At 37.2% G+C, this 17,257-nt stretch overlaps 1 protein-coding gene across 1 annotated transcript; it reads right to left on the bottom strand.

Moving 5' to 3' along the window:
* Nucleotides 1-397: 397 nt before the first annotated feature.
* On the bottom strand, nucleotides 398-15,314 carry ACADM (acyl-CoA dehydrogenase medium chain). Its single transcript, XM_063166366.1, has 12 exons — nucleotides 15,028-15,314; nucleotides 11,795-11,894; nucleotides 10,905-11,002; nucleotides 10,714-10,783; nucleotides 8,689-8,789; nucleotides 8,521-8,601; nucleotides 7,570-7,700; nucleotides 6,385-6,493; nucleotides 5,379-5,519; nucleotides 5,205-5,300; nucleotides 4,295-4,543; nucleotides 398-693 (listed from the first exon to the last, which is right to left on the bottom strand). Exons 1-12 carry the CDS (start codon nucleotides 15,049-15,051, stop codon nucleotides 622-624), a joined length of 1,272 nt encoding a protein of 423 aa, XP_063022436.1. The 5' UTR covers nucleotides 15,052-15,314; the 3' UTR covers nucleotides 398-621.
* Between the last annotated feature and the right edge of the window lie 1,943 nt (nucleotides 15,315-17,257).

The raw sequence follows: 17,257 nt of genomic DNA, 5'->3' as shown, positions 1-17,257 counted from the left end.
GTTGGATTTGATGGTCTTTGTGGGTCCCTCCCAACTCTGCATACTCTCTGATTTTGTGTTTAAATATACTGGATTTTAAATAAAAAACATATTGTAAGTAATTGTTAAGGGAAAGCTACACATTCTCATTTGAAGTAATTCATCCTCATTTAATATGTACATGCTTCAGAGTGTAAAGGCCAGAATCTGACTAGTATATAAATCCCCAGCACAGACACACACAGACAGTAGCAATGCAGGCTTTCCTGCTGCTCAACTGGAATGGCTGTTCAGCTGCTTGGGGCAAGAGCATAGAGAAACTGAAATACAGCTATTATTGTACTTCAGAAATAGTATTTTGGGTTAGTTGTCCAGTGAAAGTGATATGACAAGCAAAATTAATACAAAACAACCACACTTCTCTTAAAAATATTTTATTGAAATGCAGCATCGACTGTCAAAAATTACACTCTGATTATCTTATTTTATACTGAGAACAGAATCAGTGCTTAATAATGAACAGAATAAAAATATTATGAAGGAATTTTATCTCTTTTTAATTCTATTGAGAAACACACTAAAATCTTCTTCCATAAGAGCACAGAACACTACAGCAGCACCAGACACACTTTATACATTTCTTTAAGCCTTATATTTGCCAACATGTTCACGAGCTATGATCATCCTTTGAATCTGAGCAGTTCCCTCATAAATCTGAAAAGAAGAATTGCAATAATGTTAGTGGGTGATTTTTAAAAAGGTTTTAACGGGTATACATTTGTAAACCTCCATGGCACTAATCCAGTGTGGATTAGGATGTGCAGGAAGACAGAAGAAAACAGAGGAAATTCCAGTGTACCGGAGTAATCACAGTGGACTAAATTAAATGTAAATCATACAAGATACTGAGAAAGTCTTGTTCTCTCAGGTGCACCTATCTAAAGCCAGTAAGGCTCTTATGAAAATAGGTGACAACATTCCTCTTATTTAAGGAAGAAAATACATTATTGAGATTTTTCGAAGTAGGATCTGAAATCATGGGTAGAAGGGAAGAGATGATTTGTCCTTAAGTGTTTTCTTTAACTAGCCTTTCAAGGTCTGTTGTCTTTGATCTATTTATTTCTATTGCTTCTTGTCAACTAGTACTCTCTCCCACACAGTTTTGTTTGTGGTTTTCTTTATTCTTGCATTTTCTTCTAGAAACAGCCTGCATCATCCCTCTCTTCTGTTTGTTTGCTGGCAGCAAAGTCAAAAATAGACAAAAAAGTAACTATAAAGTTCTAAAGCCAAAGGAGGACATATGCTCCACAGGCATACTGCAATGTAATGCAAGGACTGAGGCAACATAGTCTAGAGATTTTAATGTTTCAGCTCCCAGTTCTGCCAAAATTTGGTTTAGCAAAATGCTGGAAATCATGCAAATTCACTTCTAGGAATAATCTTTCCAGGAAACTTAAAGAGCATTTTAAAAATAAGAATCCTATCACCTGTGTTCACATAAATGTTCTGGTTCAGAACAAGCTGTTGATTCCCAGGGTGAATTCTCTGCTGCTGCTTACCCTGTGTTGATCCAGTCCACAGAGCAGACTGTGTTTTGTGAGTACTAGGCGCCTTCTAAAACCAACTGAAATAGAAGTCTGCTTTCTCTCTATACTAAACATTCAGCAATCCCTAGAAAAGCCCTAATGGTACAAGCCTACAGCTGGACCCTAACAGCTGGATGCCTGTCAGGGACACACATTCCAAGGGACGAAACAGGCTTGCTATGAACCCGGCCTGCTCAAACTGCTCAGAGTGTGGCTGTCAGAGTCTCAGCAGCTGCTCCTGCAGTCTACCAAACTGCTCCTACTGCACTACATTTGCACTTGCTGATGGGCACAGCCATGGGAATCAATCAAAGATATCACAACTCACAATCTCATTAAGTAATTACAGGAAAGGTTTTGGCTTGTAAGCTGATGGAAACAGTTTCAAGACTCTCTGACAATTAAAGAAAGGAAGTTTTCCAAATTTAAGAGTTTCCAAACCTAAGAGGTTTTACCAAAGTAGCCAAGATTTCTAGCCGGACAAAACTAGGGCACAGTAAGGACATGTAAAAATGTTATCAGTAAACACAATAAAAGGATTGTGTAATACCAAAAACGATCAAACATACGAAAGACAATTTGAAAAATCAAGTTTTTCTGCATGCAATGTATGGCCAAAAGTATATACCATCTGGAATTGAGCAGTAAACACAGCAAAGCACAGTGAAGTGTAAGATATAATCAAGAGACATGGACAAAATGATTGCAAGACAAAACCCCTTCCTGAATTCTTTTGGGGATGAAATGGAACTGACAAGTCATTAAAAATTTAATACTAAATCTGATTAATTAAAAAAACAAACCTACTTAGCCATGCATTTAGATCACTGTAATGAAAAAACTACGTAATAATGGAATTTTGTCAAATCAGTCTCAATCAACCCTTGCACCATCATTCTCTAAAAAAGCATGCAATTTGACAGGAAAAAAATCCCAATCACAGATTTCAATTAGTCATTCATTTCCTCACTCACAGAAGTGAAGTTAGTTATAGGGACCTTTGGATACCAACATAGCAGTTGTCTTTCCTTAAACTGAGAAAAATAAATTCTTGGCTAGTGGCAATATTAGTTTGCATTTTGAAGTCAGCTGTAAGACAAATATTAACTGCCTAGAATCTTGGACTGACAGCTGTTATAGCTAACAATCATTAGAGGTCATGGTCTATGTGCATTTCTTGAAATCATCTACTTTGCTATGTTTTATCTAGTCACAATTAGTGTCAGTGTTAGATGTCAATGAAGATTACTGGTTTTGCTGAATGAAATTAAAATATTCTTGCTGAATTAAAAACTGCAGCATAGTATATGCCAATATACTAGTTACAACATGACATGGAATAATTTCTTGACAGTAACACTGCAGTAAAAAACCTGGGTGATTACAGTGAACTATGGGCTAAATATGAGTACAAAAGGGTCTTGTTAAAAAAGTGGATAATCACTCTAGTTTGTCACACTTCTATTGATACAACACATGCAAGGTAATCATTTTACATGTCATATTTCCAGCTAGGATAGGGTTAATAGTTTTTCTAGTAGCTGGTCCAGTGCTGTGTTTTGTGAGAATAGTGTTGGTAACATGTTCATGTTTCAGTTCTTGCTCTGTAGTGCTTACTGGAAATCCAGGACTTTCAGTTTCCTGTGATCTGCCAGTGAGGAGGTGCACAAAAAGCTGGAAGGGAGCATGGCCAGGAGTGCTGACCTGGAATGGCCAAAGGGGCATTTCATGCCATAGAGAGTCACAGCCAGTACATGAACTTAGGGGGAGTTGACCAGGAGGGCGCTGATTGCCGTGGATGGACGAGGTGGGCATTGGTCACCAGGTGGTGAACAACTTTATTGTGCATCACTTGTTCTTCCTGGGTTCTATTCCTATCTGCCTCTCTCTTTTATTATTATAAGTTACTTTATTTCAATTATTAAACTTATTATTATTAAATTTATTTCAATTATTCTCAATGCATGAGATTTACTTTTTTTTTTTTCAAATTCTGTCCACCATCCCTCAGGAGCAGGGAGGAAGGAGAAGGGAGTGTGCAGCTTCCTTGTGTGGCAACTTAGTTGCCAGCTGGGTTTAAACTACACAACCATGATACCCAATACTGTTCATACATCAACCCCAGCATTCTACACAGCTTTTAATACCAAAGTTTCAAACGGAAAGTTTAATGGAAAAGTAAAACAAAAACCCTAACCAAACAAAAAACATCTTTTCCCTCATAAGTCGTTGGGGTAAGAAACTGCTTTAGTGTTCAGGCTAAGAAGACAGCTGAACTATAAAAAGACATCAGTCCAGGGTACAGACAGATGGTCAAAAGTTTTGCATCTCTAGAGATTTTCAAGAACAGTATGATATGTAAACCACTTCTACTTACAGAATCCCAGAGCAAGCACTGGTATTTTGATCATGATTTTTTCCCTAAGAATTCAAAGACTTCAAAATTGACAATGCAAGAATTGCAATGAGTTACCACATTAGAGAGGAAAAAAACCCAAAACCCACAAAATATAATTTATTTCTCTTAAGCGGTTTCAGTTTTTATCAAGCGCAATGACTTTAGTATGAAGTAATTTCCTGATTTGAATGATTGTTTCTTTAAATGGAAGGATTACTGCTCTAATTCTCAAATGATTTTTTTTTAATATGTGCACATCATGATTTGAAGTAAGTAGCCATTACTTTATTCTGTATAAAATCTATGCATTACCACTTTCTCTTTTACTTACCTGGTAGATTTTAGCATCTCTCATTAGCTTTTCTACAGGATATTCAGTATTAAATCCATTTCCTCCAAAAATCTGTACTGCATCTGCAGCTACTTGGTTTGCAATGTCACCAGCAAATGCCTTTGCAATGGAAGCATAGTAGGTATTCCTGCGACCGGCATCAACTTCCCATGCAGCTCTCTGGTAAGCCATCCTAGCGAGTTCAACTTTCATTGCCATTTCAGCAAGCAAGAAAGACACTGCTTGGTGCTGTGATGAAATAAACTAGGTTAATATTGCCTGCTTAAAATTCTATGACATGAAGGAAAGATAAAATCTTCTTAATGCAGTGATCTTTTTGAAAAAACTCAGTAAGTTGTACAAGAGAAGTTATACAGAACATGCATCACGCTCTCGTCATAGGGATTAAATACTGATGAAACAATAGTTGAAGTTGTTCTTTCCTATTTGTCGGTATTTCTCTTGTTGTTTATTCATATTTTTTCAGATCTGGTAAGCAGCATGATGGGCAATGTATTCTATTGGTATTCTAATGTACTCTAATACAATATATCTTGTTCCACACACCTCAGATGTTTTCTTCTTTCCTGAAGATCCCTCTTTATTAGTGCTGAAGAACTTAAGTATGCCCAGTTGGTATGTAAGTTCTGAGCTTTGGGGCAGAGTTTTCTTTCTGCTTTTCCTATCATTGATAAATTACCAAAAACACTTGAAGTTACCACATAGCTAAGTTTACTTATAGTGCAACCTATATACTTGGAAACCACAAAATGGCTGAGGTATAATATAAAAACGAAGGAATTATAAATATATAAATATATAAATATTAAGGAATAACCTTGAAAAATCAGTAGTAGTACATCTAGTGTGAAAACATAAGCTTTTATGCATTGTCTGCCCCCACACTTACTTCAACAATTGGTTTCCCAAAGGTTTTTCTCTCCAAAGCGTATCTAGTAGCTTCATCAAGGGCTCTTTTTGCCAATCCAACAGCACCAGCTGCTACCTAAATTTAATACAGGCCAGAATAAAAAATCAGAAATTCCTGCTATATTTTATAACCTATTTTTTTCCTGATACTTACGGGTGGTCTGGTCTTATCAAAAGCTCCCATTGCGATTTTAAAGCCAGCTCCTTCAGCTATCAATACATTTTCTTTTGGGACTCTCACATCTTCAAAGACAATGCCTCTTGTATCTGAGCAGCGTTGACCCATATTCATTTCCTGAAGTGGGAAATTTACAGATGTGCTACTAATTTGGATTATTCAAAAGTACATTATGTTTTCATTTTTTTGTTCACTCAAAGCATAGTTTTTCTTCCCCAAAACACCCAATCTAAAAATTACCACGTGCCAGACACATACTAGTTTTGTATTTGCAGACCAGCATGCCCTTAACTTGTCTAAGTTGGACAGCTTACTTTCTCCTTAATATGAAATTAGTTCTGTCACTGTAAGCAGTCTTCTTGTGTTCTTCTAGTTCAACTATCTTTTAGATGCAAGTGGAAAAAGGAAAGAATCTAATATGCAGGAAGTACAGGTATACTACAAGTGAATAAATAAATGAGTTTTTCAAGTTTTCAGATTTCTTGACTAATGTTCCACATTCAGTTTTACCTACTATTAAAAATAGTAATTTTTGTAAAGAGAGAAGTAGCATCAGTATCTCTAAGGTGTCTTCTTTGACCAGTACTAGCTAAAATTAAAACTCACTAGATATGTATTTGCGGTCAAAATTGTCCAGCTTGCTTCTTAGTTTTTCAAGGCATACTACTTCTCATTTATTGGCACCTGCCAATATAGTCGTTTTCAAAGACTCTTTGCAGACGTCCAAAGTAGTCATCTTACTTTAGACCATTCTGAATAATTCCTTTTTTGAATTAATCGCTTTAAAATTATGTTTCATGCATAGTTCCTCTATGTTTTGAAAATTAAAAGATAAGCATATATAAGCACACATAAGCACATAAGCATATGAGACTGTTCAGTTGTGTAACAGTATCTTTTCTTTAGTGGTACATTTGTTTTATTGTTGGTTTAGAACTGAACAACAGTTCCTGACTTGTCAAACAAGAAATACAGTCTTCACCTTTCTTCCAATTTGTATCCCTGGGCTATCTGCTTCCACAATGAATCCAGTAAAGGCTTTGCTTGCAGGAGTTTTTGGATCTGGATTTGTACGTGCTAGCAAAAAATACCTAGTGTAAAACAAAGTAGATGGATGCAGTTTATCTTCACAATTAACAAGATATATTTATCTAGCACTTTAAACATCTTTATGTGCATTTCTACCATATAATAAATTTTGTCTGTGAGTTAACAGCCTTTCTTTCTTGCCCATCCTGAAAATAAAATAAGAGGGAGCAAGAGAGTAGAAGTTTTAAAGATTCAATATTTCATAAAGTTGCTCAGATCAACATGCAAATATTCCCTACCTTTTCCATGTATTGTAAGTCTTTATGATATTAACAGCTTCCCATATAGTACAAAAGAAACCTATTCATTGCATGTAGATAAAAATTAATGCTTAGAACATAATTTCTTGGATGTAAAAGTTATAATCTGAGTTCAAAGATCTTGATTTTATTTTTCTAAGTATAAGTTGTAGATAAGTATCTCTCTTAAAAATTAAACAGCTGTAAATCACTTCTGTGGTATTTAGTAAGGTCAAAAGAAATCGGACAGATTGTCTTTGGTGGGTGGTCTGCCTGCAACAAGAAAATAACAAGAAAATTCAATTTCTGGGAAAATGTATAAAGTTTCTTCCACTTGAATTCAGGGAAATTTCTGTGTTGTGAATCAACATGATGTAAGACATGATATAAGAGGTTTACATTGTAAAAGCACACTCCAGACAACACAAGACATATCTGCAATCTTTGACAGATGGAAAATGTTTTCTTTTCAGAAAATAAAAAGTAACACTACAATATAACAGCATTTCTAGCTTCACTAGGAGTCAGAGGTGTTTCTAGTAGAATCACATTTAATTTTGATAGCTGAAAGGTTCAAGAGGCTATTATTGAGTGTGGAGTCATAGTGTCATCACTCATTTTTCTTTTTAGGCTTTGCATAGCACTCAAGACTGCATTTTATATGCTATCCTGATAGCGATCCTCATAAACTGGGCAGAGATTAAAATGTAGTCTTCTGAAACACAGAGAACATTCAGATTTGTGTCTGGTTTTTAAAGGATTGGTCTTTAAAGAATTTAACTGAGGTTGGAAGGGTGGGGTAAAGACACAGCATAGAACTATGACACCAGTTAACATACCAGTTTGCTTTCCCCCCATTTGTGATCCACATCTTCTGACCGTTAATAACATATTCATCTCCTTTCTTCTCAGCCTTTGTTTTTATACCAGCCACATCAGAGCCTGCTCCAGGCTCTGTTACACAGTAAGCCTAAAAGAAATTAAGATGCAAATTCTTGTGGAATAAAAGTTCTATCTTTAGTCAGCTACAAATTCACACAGATTATGTGCATCAAACTAACTGCTGAAGGTTTAAGTGAACTGCATGGTAATATCCAAACACCAAATAAACAAAACTCCCCAATAAAACCCCAAAACAACCCTACACTTGGCCCCCTCCCCCCTTCCAACAGCTGGCCAAGTAAAGGTTAATTTTCTTTATAAATCCATAATAATACATAAAATTGGCTTTTAAACAAACAGAAACATTCTGTAATCCTTAAGTTACTACTTCCAGGATTCAAAAATTCTGATGTGAAAGCTGAGGATCTTTAAAGTCTGAAAATAGGAGCACTGAGTCGTTCAGTTTAGGAGGCTTAGTTGTAAATTGATATACATTGCAGACAAATCTTTACTTCTTTCTACGTAACAAGTACTATTTATGTAATATTTGAGATCACAAATCGAGTGTCATTCCCATCCAAGTTGAGGGTCTCCTTACATAAATCCTGTATTTTTCTTAAACATCTACAACCCTTCTTGAAAGGGAAAAAAAACCCTATTATTTTTGGTAAGTGACTTAGGATGAGGATAATTTAATATCTTCTGTTTACTTACTGGATGTATCTCATTAGGTATTCGCTACCTTTCAGTAAATGTCACTGTTTACATATAAATCAAACAGGGCTAAGTTGTGAGTACATATAAGTGTTCAGGAAAAAAAAATCACAAAAAAAGGAATTAAAAAAAAAAAAGGAGTAATACAATTAAAGTGGTTTAGAAACATTCTGCAGTATAGCAGTTATACTTACACACATCATTGGTTCTTCTGTCATTCTTCCTAAGTATTTTTTCTGCTGATGCTCATTTCCTGCAATGATAACTGGCATTTGCTGAAAAAAAAATATTTAGACTGTTAATCTGGCTCTTTCAAGGGTAGAGATTATAGTTTAAGAGATGTAAGAAAAGACAGAACTTACCCCTAGGGAATTTGCTTCGATGGCGGTTTGAACCCCTGTACATCCGTAAGCTAACTCTTCTGTAATAAGGCACGCTTCAAAACTGCCAAGGCCAAGGCCACCTATGGTTGAAGTATTTAAGTTACTCAAGGGGATTTAAATTATAATGTATTCATATTAATGATTTACACAACGTACTTATGGGAGTGTACTATTCCATATACGTTTGATTGTGTACTGGGTTTGGTTAGGCATTCTCACACAAGCTTTTTAAATAAATCTTCATCAGAAGAGTAACAGGCTATTTGAAAATTATGTGTCATGTGTCCAGAGTTATTGTTTGATTAACGTGGGACAACTTGCACAAAATGGCAAGAATGTACCACTCACATTTTTTTACTACTGTACATTCAAGAATTAAGAGTTCCTAGGAAGCAGAGAAAGGGCCCCTGAGCCAAAAGCATTTGGGAACAAAAAAGTGTCCATATTAGTAGACAGCCAATGCAGTAATCTGTTTCTGACAGAAGCCAACACTACAGGAAACTGGCCAACACTACATACAAGTACAATAACAACTACCTCAAAAATATTTTCCTGAACTTTCAGGTGACTTCCTCGGTCAAAGAAATAATTCTCTTTGGTATCTTTCTTATGCCAACCCCTGACAGACATCTGTTATATGCATTTAACCAGTGTCTTTTTGAATCTATGTCAAATTTTAGCACCTATATCCTACAGGGGCAATAAGTTGCAAATTAACTCCACGCTGCATGCAGAACCATCTCCTTTTACTTGTTTTGAATCTAGCATCTGCTGACATAATTTGATGCCTTCTAGTTATATTGAAAGGGACAGTGAACCACCAATCCCTTTTCACATTCTCCCATGACACTAACATTTTAGTAACAGAAGATAAAACTTCTATATTCATTGTCATCCTTTTAGGAACCTTCTCCATTTCCCTAATACTCTCTCGAGAAGGAAGGATCTGACTATATAATGAGTTAAAGAAGCAAGTGCAATTTGCATTCAGGAGGCAGCATAATTATGCCTTCTTCTTTTTAATTCATTCCCTTAAGAGTCCCTCTTGACCTTAGATTTTACAGTTTTGACCACTTCTGAGCATTATGCTCATGTTCACAGGATCCAAAGATGTCTTTTCTGAGAGGCAGTATCTAATGCACAGCATACCTTTCCTCTGTGAAGTTCAGATTGATTCTTTCCCTTCACATGTGCATCACTTTTTCTTTTTGGAATCACATTGCCATTTTAACTCTCATTCTCTTCTGTGACCTTTTCTGTCTTTCAGCTGTCTGAACCAGATCATCTTTTCTGTGCCGAATAACTAAGTATTATCAGCAAACTCTATCACCTTTGCATTTATGGCATTTATGCCCTTCTCCGTTTATTTATAGACATCCCAAATAGCACAAGACCTAGCAAGGCTGTGCTGCTAATTTTGCCAGTATGAAACCTGATGACCTTTAAAACTTATTTTGGAAGTTCAGGCATTCTCTATCACCTGCTCACACATTTATTAGCTACTTCAGAGAACTTCAATGATTTTATGAGGCATGAGTTCCTTTCACTAAAACCCTTCTCTAGCATATCATGTTTGTCTGTATCACTCATACAGCTTATGAGTCAGGACTCTGCTGTACTGCACTTAATCTAAACTAAAAAACTGTCCTTCTGGAATAAACTCTTAAATTGCTCCAGCCTGTGTCAGAGACTAGAACAAAACGTGACCTTCTAATTTCTCTGCCTAATCAGCTGACACTGCACCAGGGGAACACTAAGCAGCTGTAATCACGGTAGAAAAATCTGGTCATAAATTACTAAACCATAATCTGCCTAATTTGTCTCCTGATTACACCCATACCTAGTACCACACTTGTACGTGTCAACTTGCCTACTGATTAAATTTAGATTATTCAAGTATGCAACTATTAATGCGACAGTACAGAATCCATAATTACACATAGGAATCTCATCTAATGTCTTTTCATTGTTTCATTTTACAGATTAAAAAGAATGTTTACTTACCACAGCTTTCTGGTATGTGTGAATTCATAAGACCAAGCTCCCAAGCTCGCTTTATAAGTGGAACAGGATACTGAAACAGACATGGTAAAATCATCTTCTGATTCATAACAACCAAAACTTTAAATTTTATGCAGGTTAAGATAAAAGTCTGTTTTTCCCCAAATTTTCCCTTACACTATGGTAGAATTTACCTCTCCAGTTTTGTCATATTGTGCGGCAACAGGAATAATTTCCTCCACAGCAAATTTACGAGCAGTAGCTTGAAACTCTTTCTGTTCATCAGTAAGTTCTATTTTAAAAAAGAGAAAAAGATCATAAATCCTCTGCTGTCTTTTATTTTGCCAATTGTCAAGACTATGATAAAAAAGAAAACAAGAGCATCCTTCCAGGATAACCCAAGCCACCACTATTTGGGGCTCTCCAGGAAGCAAAAATGTTCAGATTCCTTCTCCTCCTGGGAGAAAACTTCTGTTGTTCTCTGATCAACCCCTACACACACTTACTTGTCTGATGAAATTATCCACAAAATACTGAAAACGAAGCAGAGATGACTGTGTAACATAAAATGTATTACCAAAAGAAATAAGAAGAATGCTGTGCTAATTAAAAGCATAAAAATACAGAGGTTGCCCAAAGATCCTGACTCAATTTCAAACATCTAGCTCTGATCCCCTAAATTTGCTTGCATATATATGTTATATATAATATGCCAAGATGAATTTCTTTTTTTGCATTTCTTGATAACCAAGTTCAACTATGACTACATTTAGGTAGTGTAACATTGAAAAGAGCAATATGAGGTAAGTATTCAAAGCTAAAACACTCAGGCAATAAAAAAAACTTATCATAGACATGAGTTAAAAAAAGAAGAGAACCTTAAGAACACTACAAACATATCTGCCTTGCCTCAGTTAAGAATAAAGTTACTTTGCTTTTCAAACTATTTTTTTACTAGAAATATATTTAGAACAAAGACCTTCATCTTAAAATCACGGTGAACTACAATACAGGATATGATTTCTTTTTAACTCTGCAATTTGCCCGTTATTGTTACATTTCTTTCAAAAACGGTACTACTTACCAAAGCTAAAGCCAGCTCCAGGTTTGCCTACATGTAAGTTTTGAGCAGGTTTACTAGAATAGGACCTCCATCCATGCCCTGTGATGGTTTGAAGCATTTGCTAGAGAGGAAAAAAACATGAGGTGTAAGATCTTTACAGCTCAAGCCTCCTAAACCTACTAACCTATCTGCAGCCCAACTTTAGATTCCCTCTCTAGAAACTGTGTCACATCAAGTAAAATACAATTACTACTGTGATAAAACAATTACTGGCTACATTGTGTTTTCCTCCTGTAGCAAGCAGCACTTACATGAACTGACACCTCTACCAAGAATGTCAGGCTTTAACGGGACACTTTTAAGTATTGTGCAATTGAGTATTTAAAAATTATTAACTATAATTAAAATCTATGTTCACAGAGGCACAACAATATATATTTCTTTTATTTATACACACACTCATCAAACTTCATTTTCTGGCCCTCTAGTGAATATCCTATTACTCAATGCTTACCTACATTCAGATTTGGCAAGATTTTAAAAACAACCTACCTATTAGCCAATATATCAGAATATTTTGATAATATCCTACACTAATCTCTGCTTTCTTTTAATAAGCTGCTGCCACTGACACTTGGTGATTATTATTGTCCTCCAACAGGAGAGACGGCTATCTGAAGTTTATTTTTTCTCCTAATACTTACCATAAATTAATTCTTTTTCATTGTAAATACTTTCTCTGCTTTTTCAAGTTTAGAGCCCCAAATATAGTGGCTACATTTTCATAATGTCTTAATACTGTGCAAAAACATGTCTGAATTTAAGAGGATGGTTTACTCTCTTCAAGAGCTATGAATCTCTGAAATGTTTGAAAATTAGTGAAAAATATGAAATTGGATAATTTTTAGGAGGGCCCAAATCAATATTGCAAAACCAAATTTGCCTGAACACTAAGGAAAGGCTTCTTCTTGATTTTCTTCTGTGAAAATGTAGACTTTTTTTTTTAATTGTGATCAGAGCAGTCACTTACTTCCTAGCATAAAAAAAAAAAATTATTGATAGTAATGCAAAAAAAATCACAGAAATTTTACTGGGAACTGTAGAAGACAAGGACATTGCAGAAAGTTACACAGCTGGGGAGGCAACAAGTACTTTCAAAAAAGTTATAGTAGATAAACTGTGCTCTTAATAATAATGCTATATAATAGATGGTTATAACACAGCTCAAGAAGCATGATGAATACTGCCAATAATAGGTATCAACACAGTGAAAAAAGTATTTCCAGAGGATACTGGAAACATCTATAAAGTTCAAAGGTGAAGAAATGCAGAAGGAACACTTCCAGGCAGGGAAGAGGGAGAGGCTATGACATATTTGCATACTGTGCTGGTACTGTCAATTTATTAATAATTCAGGATTGCATTTTGCTGTAGGTAATATATTATTAATTTCAAGTTTTTAGAAACAATAGACATTGCAAAAGAGTATCTTGCTAAGTTTTCTGTTACTGCTACCTCTCATATTAAAAGCCAAAACAATACCACAAAAATCTAGATAGACCTTGATTCTTCAGAATTATTTATGCCTTATTTTATCTGGAAAAAAGACAAGATGAGATTGAAAAAAAGCCAGATGATTGAAATTTTTTTCTTTTCTTTTTTTAAGGAGCAGCTCTTGATAGACTAATGCATAGCTTTGCCACCAAAAGGTTTTGTTTACACTTGGAAAAGTGGATTCAAACTAATGCTGAAAGTGATACCCTATACGAAAGAAGCTGTAAAATTTAAACCAGTGAAATTATGTCTATTGCAATATAGTATGCAAGATAACACTTAAGATTACTCTGGAAAAACTCAACAATACCCCCACCAAGAAATATGGACAGATGGGACTCATACCTGGAAGCTGCATGACTGATGAGATGACAAAGGATGAGGGTTTGCTACATGTAAAAATTTGGATCTGTCTGCTTGTCAACTTTCTCACTGCTTAACTCTGAGGAACAGTTGGATTCAGTGACAAACTACTGCTAGTGATGTTCAGATACAACTCCTACTGCATTTCCTTGCACTACTGTATAAATTCTGTCGCAATTACAAATGCAATCATCAGTGTAGCAAGACTAACACTGGAAGAATGTGCTACCAGGAAAAGGGTACGACAAAGCTACTCACAAAAGTGATGCAATCTCTTTATTACCAAAAGAGCTATAGAACCTGTTTGAAAAGATGCACGTCACAGAAAACAGTGGGACAACTATAAGCTAAGGGTCGCTAACCTTGATTCTGCCTCATGTATCTCAGGGCAAAAAGGAAAAGAATTATCAAGAGTTTGTTGCGGGGGTAACATGTCAGGAGGCTGAACTTGAAATAGTAATTTCCTCCCTATGGGCTTCCTTTGCCTAAAGCATTATTTTGAGCCACAATATACCAACTTCAGATGGAGACTTCTTCCCTCACTCTCACAGCAACACTCAGGACCAGCAGCCAAGCTGCATCAATTTAGGGCAAACCAACACTGCTACTAGGAGGCTGTGAAGGGCCTTTCAAGTAATTCAGACTCATGAATGCCTCTGAAAATGGGGAATCTAGAAAAAGGCATGTGCAATGCTAAATGAATTCTGAATGGTTTTAATTTTCTAGTTTGAAGCTGTGAGGTTATTGGTGGTTCAATACAGTAGAAAGTTTGTACTTTAGAAAACCAACTATTATATTTCACACATATTTTTTAGAAATAACATACGTAGTACAGCTACGTACGCTAAAGGAAATGCATTGGATAAAATACCCTGAACTCTAATCCCGGTGTTTTGAAGCCGTCTCCACCGTTAAATGGAGAGGTGCCAGACACACTTGGCACGACGCGGCCTTTGCCCCATGAGGATCCCCAGGGCTGTGCAGTATCGCCAGTGAAGAACATCAAATGGCAATACCCATTCGAACCGTGAGGATTACGGCCGTAAACTCGGGTAATACTGCGAGGCAGGAAAAGCAGCACAGCGGGTGGATTCCAGCCCACTGCCAGCTCTCCCCACCGGGGCAGCCCCTACGCCCGCAGCCGTCCGGACAGTCCCGGCGGGCGGAACGCAGGCTGGCCCTGCCTCTTCCGCCCTTCGCCCTCTGCGATCCCGCCGCCCTTCCCCGCCGCCCGGGCTCCCCTGGCCGCTAGCACCGGCAGCGCCGCGGTCCGTCCCGTCCCGTGCCTCTCCCTGGGTCTTGTGTCCCCCGAGCGTTCACCCGCCCTGGCCGCTCACCCGCGTCGCCCTCAGCGCAGCCATCTCGGCGGGAGAGCCCGGCAGCCGCAGCAGCTCCGGCGGGGCGGTGCTCGGGGGCCGGGGCGGTGCCACGCGGGCCCGCCCGTTGGGCCGAGGCAGCCCTAGGCTCGACCGCCCCCCCTCGCCTTGCTCGGCTCCTGCGAGGAGAGCCTCCGGCGAGTTCCTATTGCTGCTCTCGCTCGTGGGAGGAGCGCCGTGCCCCGCGACCGGCCCGCCCCGGCCCGCCGGCCCGAACGCGGGCAGTGTCCGTGCCCCGGTGTGTGCTGCTTCGCCGCCTGTTTGCTGGGTGTCCTAGGCTGGTTCCAGTCACCTGCATCATTCACCTGTTAGCAGAAAAGCCCGTGTAAGCATTTTACTGTAATTTGTGCTTCAGGGAATCATAAACTCATGTTTCGGAAGTGTGCCAGGAACTGGAGAGTGACTGGGCCTGGCGCACGGGAGTTTTAAGTATCGTCTGTATTGATAGTTACCTAAAATGTGCTTCTAACTGCTCTTTATTCCAGTTGTATTTTAAAGGAAAAGCAATGCTTTTGGAAATTATCTGTGGCGAATAAAATATATGCTCTTGAATAGTACTGTTTCACAGCAGTGTTGTTTAGGGGTTTATTAAAACAAGTATACCAAGAAAAATGGCAGCCATTGATTTCTCTGTGAATTCCTTATTTGGTGTGAAATTTCAACAAAATTAACAAAATAAATATTTTTCTGGAAGCTAGATTTTTAATAACATTTTATTTTGCATAATAATACAAAATAGTATGCAACAAATATTTTTGTGTCATTATTGCCTTTTTATATTTGGCTCTTAGTTGCTTGTTTTGTTTCTGACAGTTGGCAGTATTGATTTTGTGGTTAATACAAAAAGAAACAGTTTGATAGAAAACTAGCCATATAAAAGTTATTTACAGACATATTTATCAGTTGTCTGAAAAGAGATGATTGTAATGTTTTATAGACTTCATACTGTTGTGATTTCAGGTGATTACCTAAGGAAGGCAAGTGGACAGCTTTGATTCAGTGTATAGGCTGCTGCTTTTTCACTCTAAATCAGGAGATTTTTTTTCCCCTGTACTTTCAGGGCAATAGAGTAAAAGACATAAGCATAGCTTAAAACTGTGTTGTTTAAGTATTTTTGAAGATTCTGTATGTTCCTGTTTCAAGTACACCATACCTTTGGAATGTAAAGCTGCAGTGGGGCTTTAAAATACCAGCACTCAAAGTCGCATTTTTGTGTTCCATTTTATGTAGGGTTCCACAGATCATGGTTCTGAATATAGTGAGGGAATTTCATTACTGAGCAGTCCATTTTCCACCTATATATTATTTAACTATTTGTGTAGTTTGTGTGTACACAATATCTTTGTATTCTTTGGTTTATTTCTCATCGCAACACCGTGTTGTGATCGTATATAAGGAAATATGCTAATATCATTTGAAAGCTTTAAACTTTTAATTTTTGATTTCTGGCATGGATTATACTGTGCATATTCTAAGATGGCACACATCAAAATCTAAAGATGGGTTCAGAGTATGTATAAAAAGCTGATGTTGTATGTAATGCATCCTGTCATATGTAACAAGCAACTTCACCTGACTGATCATGATTAAACACCTGTAGGAATGCTATATAATAAACATAGTTGCTAGCTGCAGGAAGTGCTTCAAATCCTACAGTGATCAGAAATGAAACATTATTTCTAGATGCTTTTGAGATTTAGAGATTTTTGAGATGCTTTAGGATCCATACCCCTTAAGTAGTGAATAAGGTCTTTTTTGAGGTGGAGAGACAGCTTTGAATGGGGTTGAGGACATCCCTAAAGCAGGGAGATTGAATACATCAGTACACTGAGGGAATGTTGACGTCAGGAAGTAATGCAAAACACAGCTATTTGGTTTATGCAGTGAAATGTTTTATTCAAGACCTCAAGAACATTTTGGAGTGTTTTTAATTCCAGCTTGACTGAGTGTTCCCTAGTAAGGGGTTGGAACATTTTGGGTGCACTCCTAGACCATGTGTTTGAGTAAATTTCTTCCAAAAATCAGTCCATGTGCTTTGAGATCTCTCTGTAAATCAAGTTAGACACCGTAAGTAGGGACAATTTGGAAACTTCATTCAAAACTACACTCCTCACCTAATCTGAACCGCTCATGTAGACAGAGACTGAGAAGGTTGTTGTCTGAAACTGTCAAATTGAAGAAATTGAGTCAG

This window comes from Melospiza melodia, chromosome 11 (genome assembly GCF_035770615.1).
Source record: "Melospiza melodia melodia isolate bMelMel2 chromosome 11, bMelMel2.pri, whole genome shotgun sequence".
NCBI classification, from domain to species: Eukaryota; Metazoa; Chordata; class Aves; order Passeriformes; family Passerellidae; genus Melospiza; species Melospiza melodia.
This window is presented reverse-complemented; position numbering and strand designations above follow the sequence as displayed.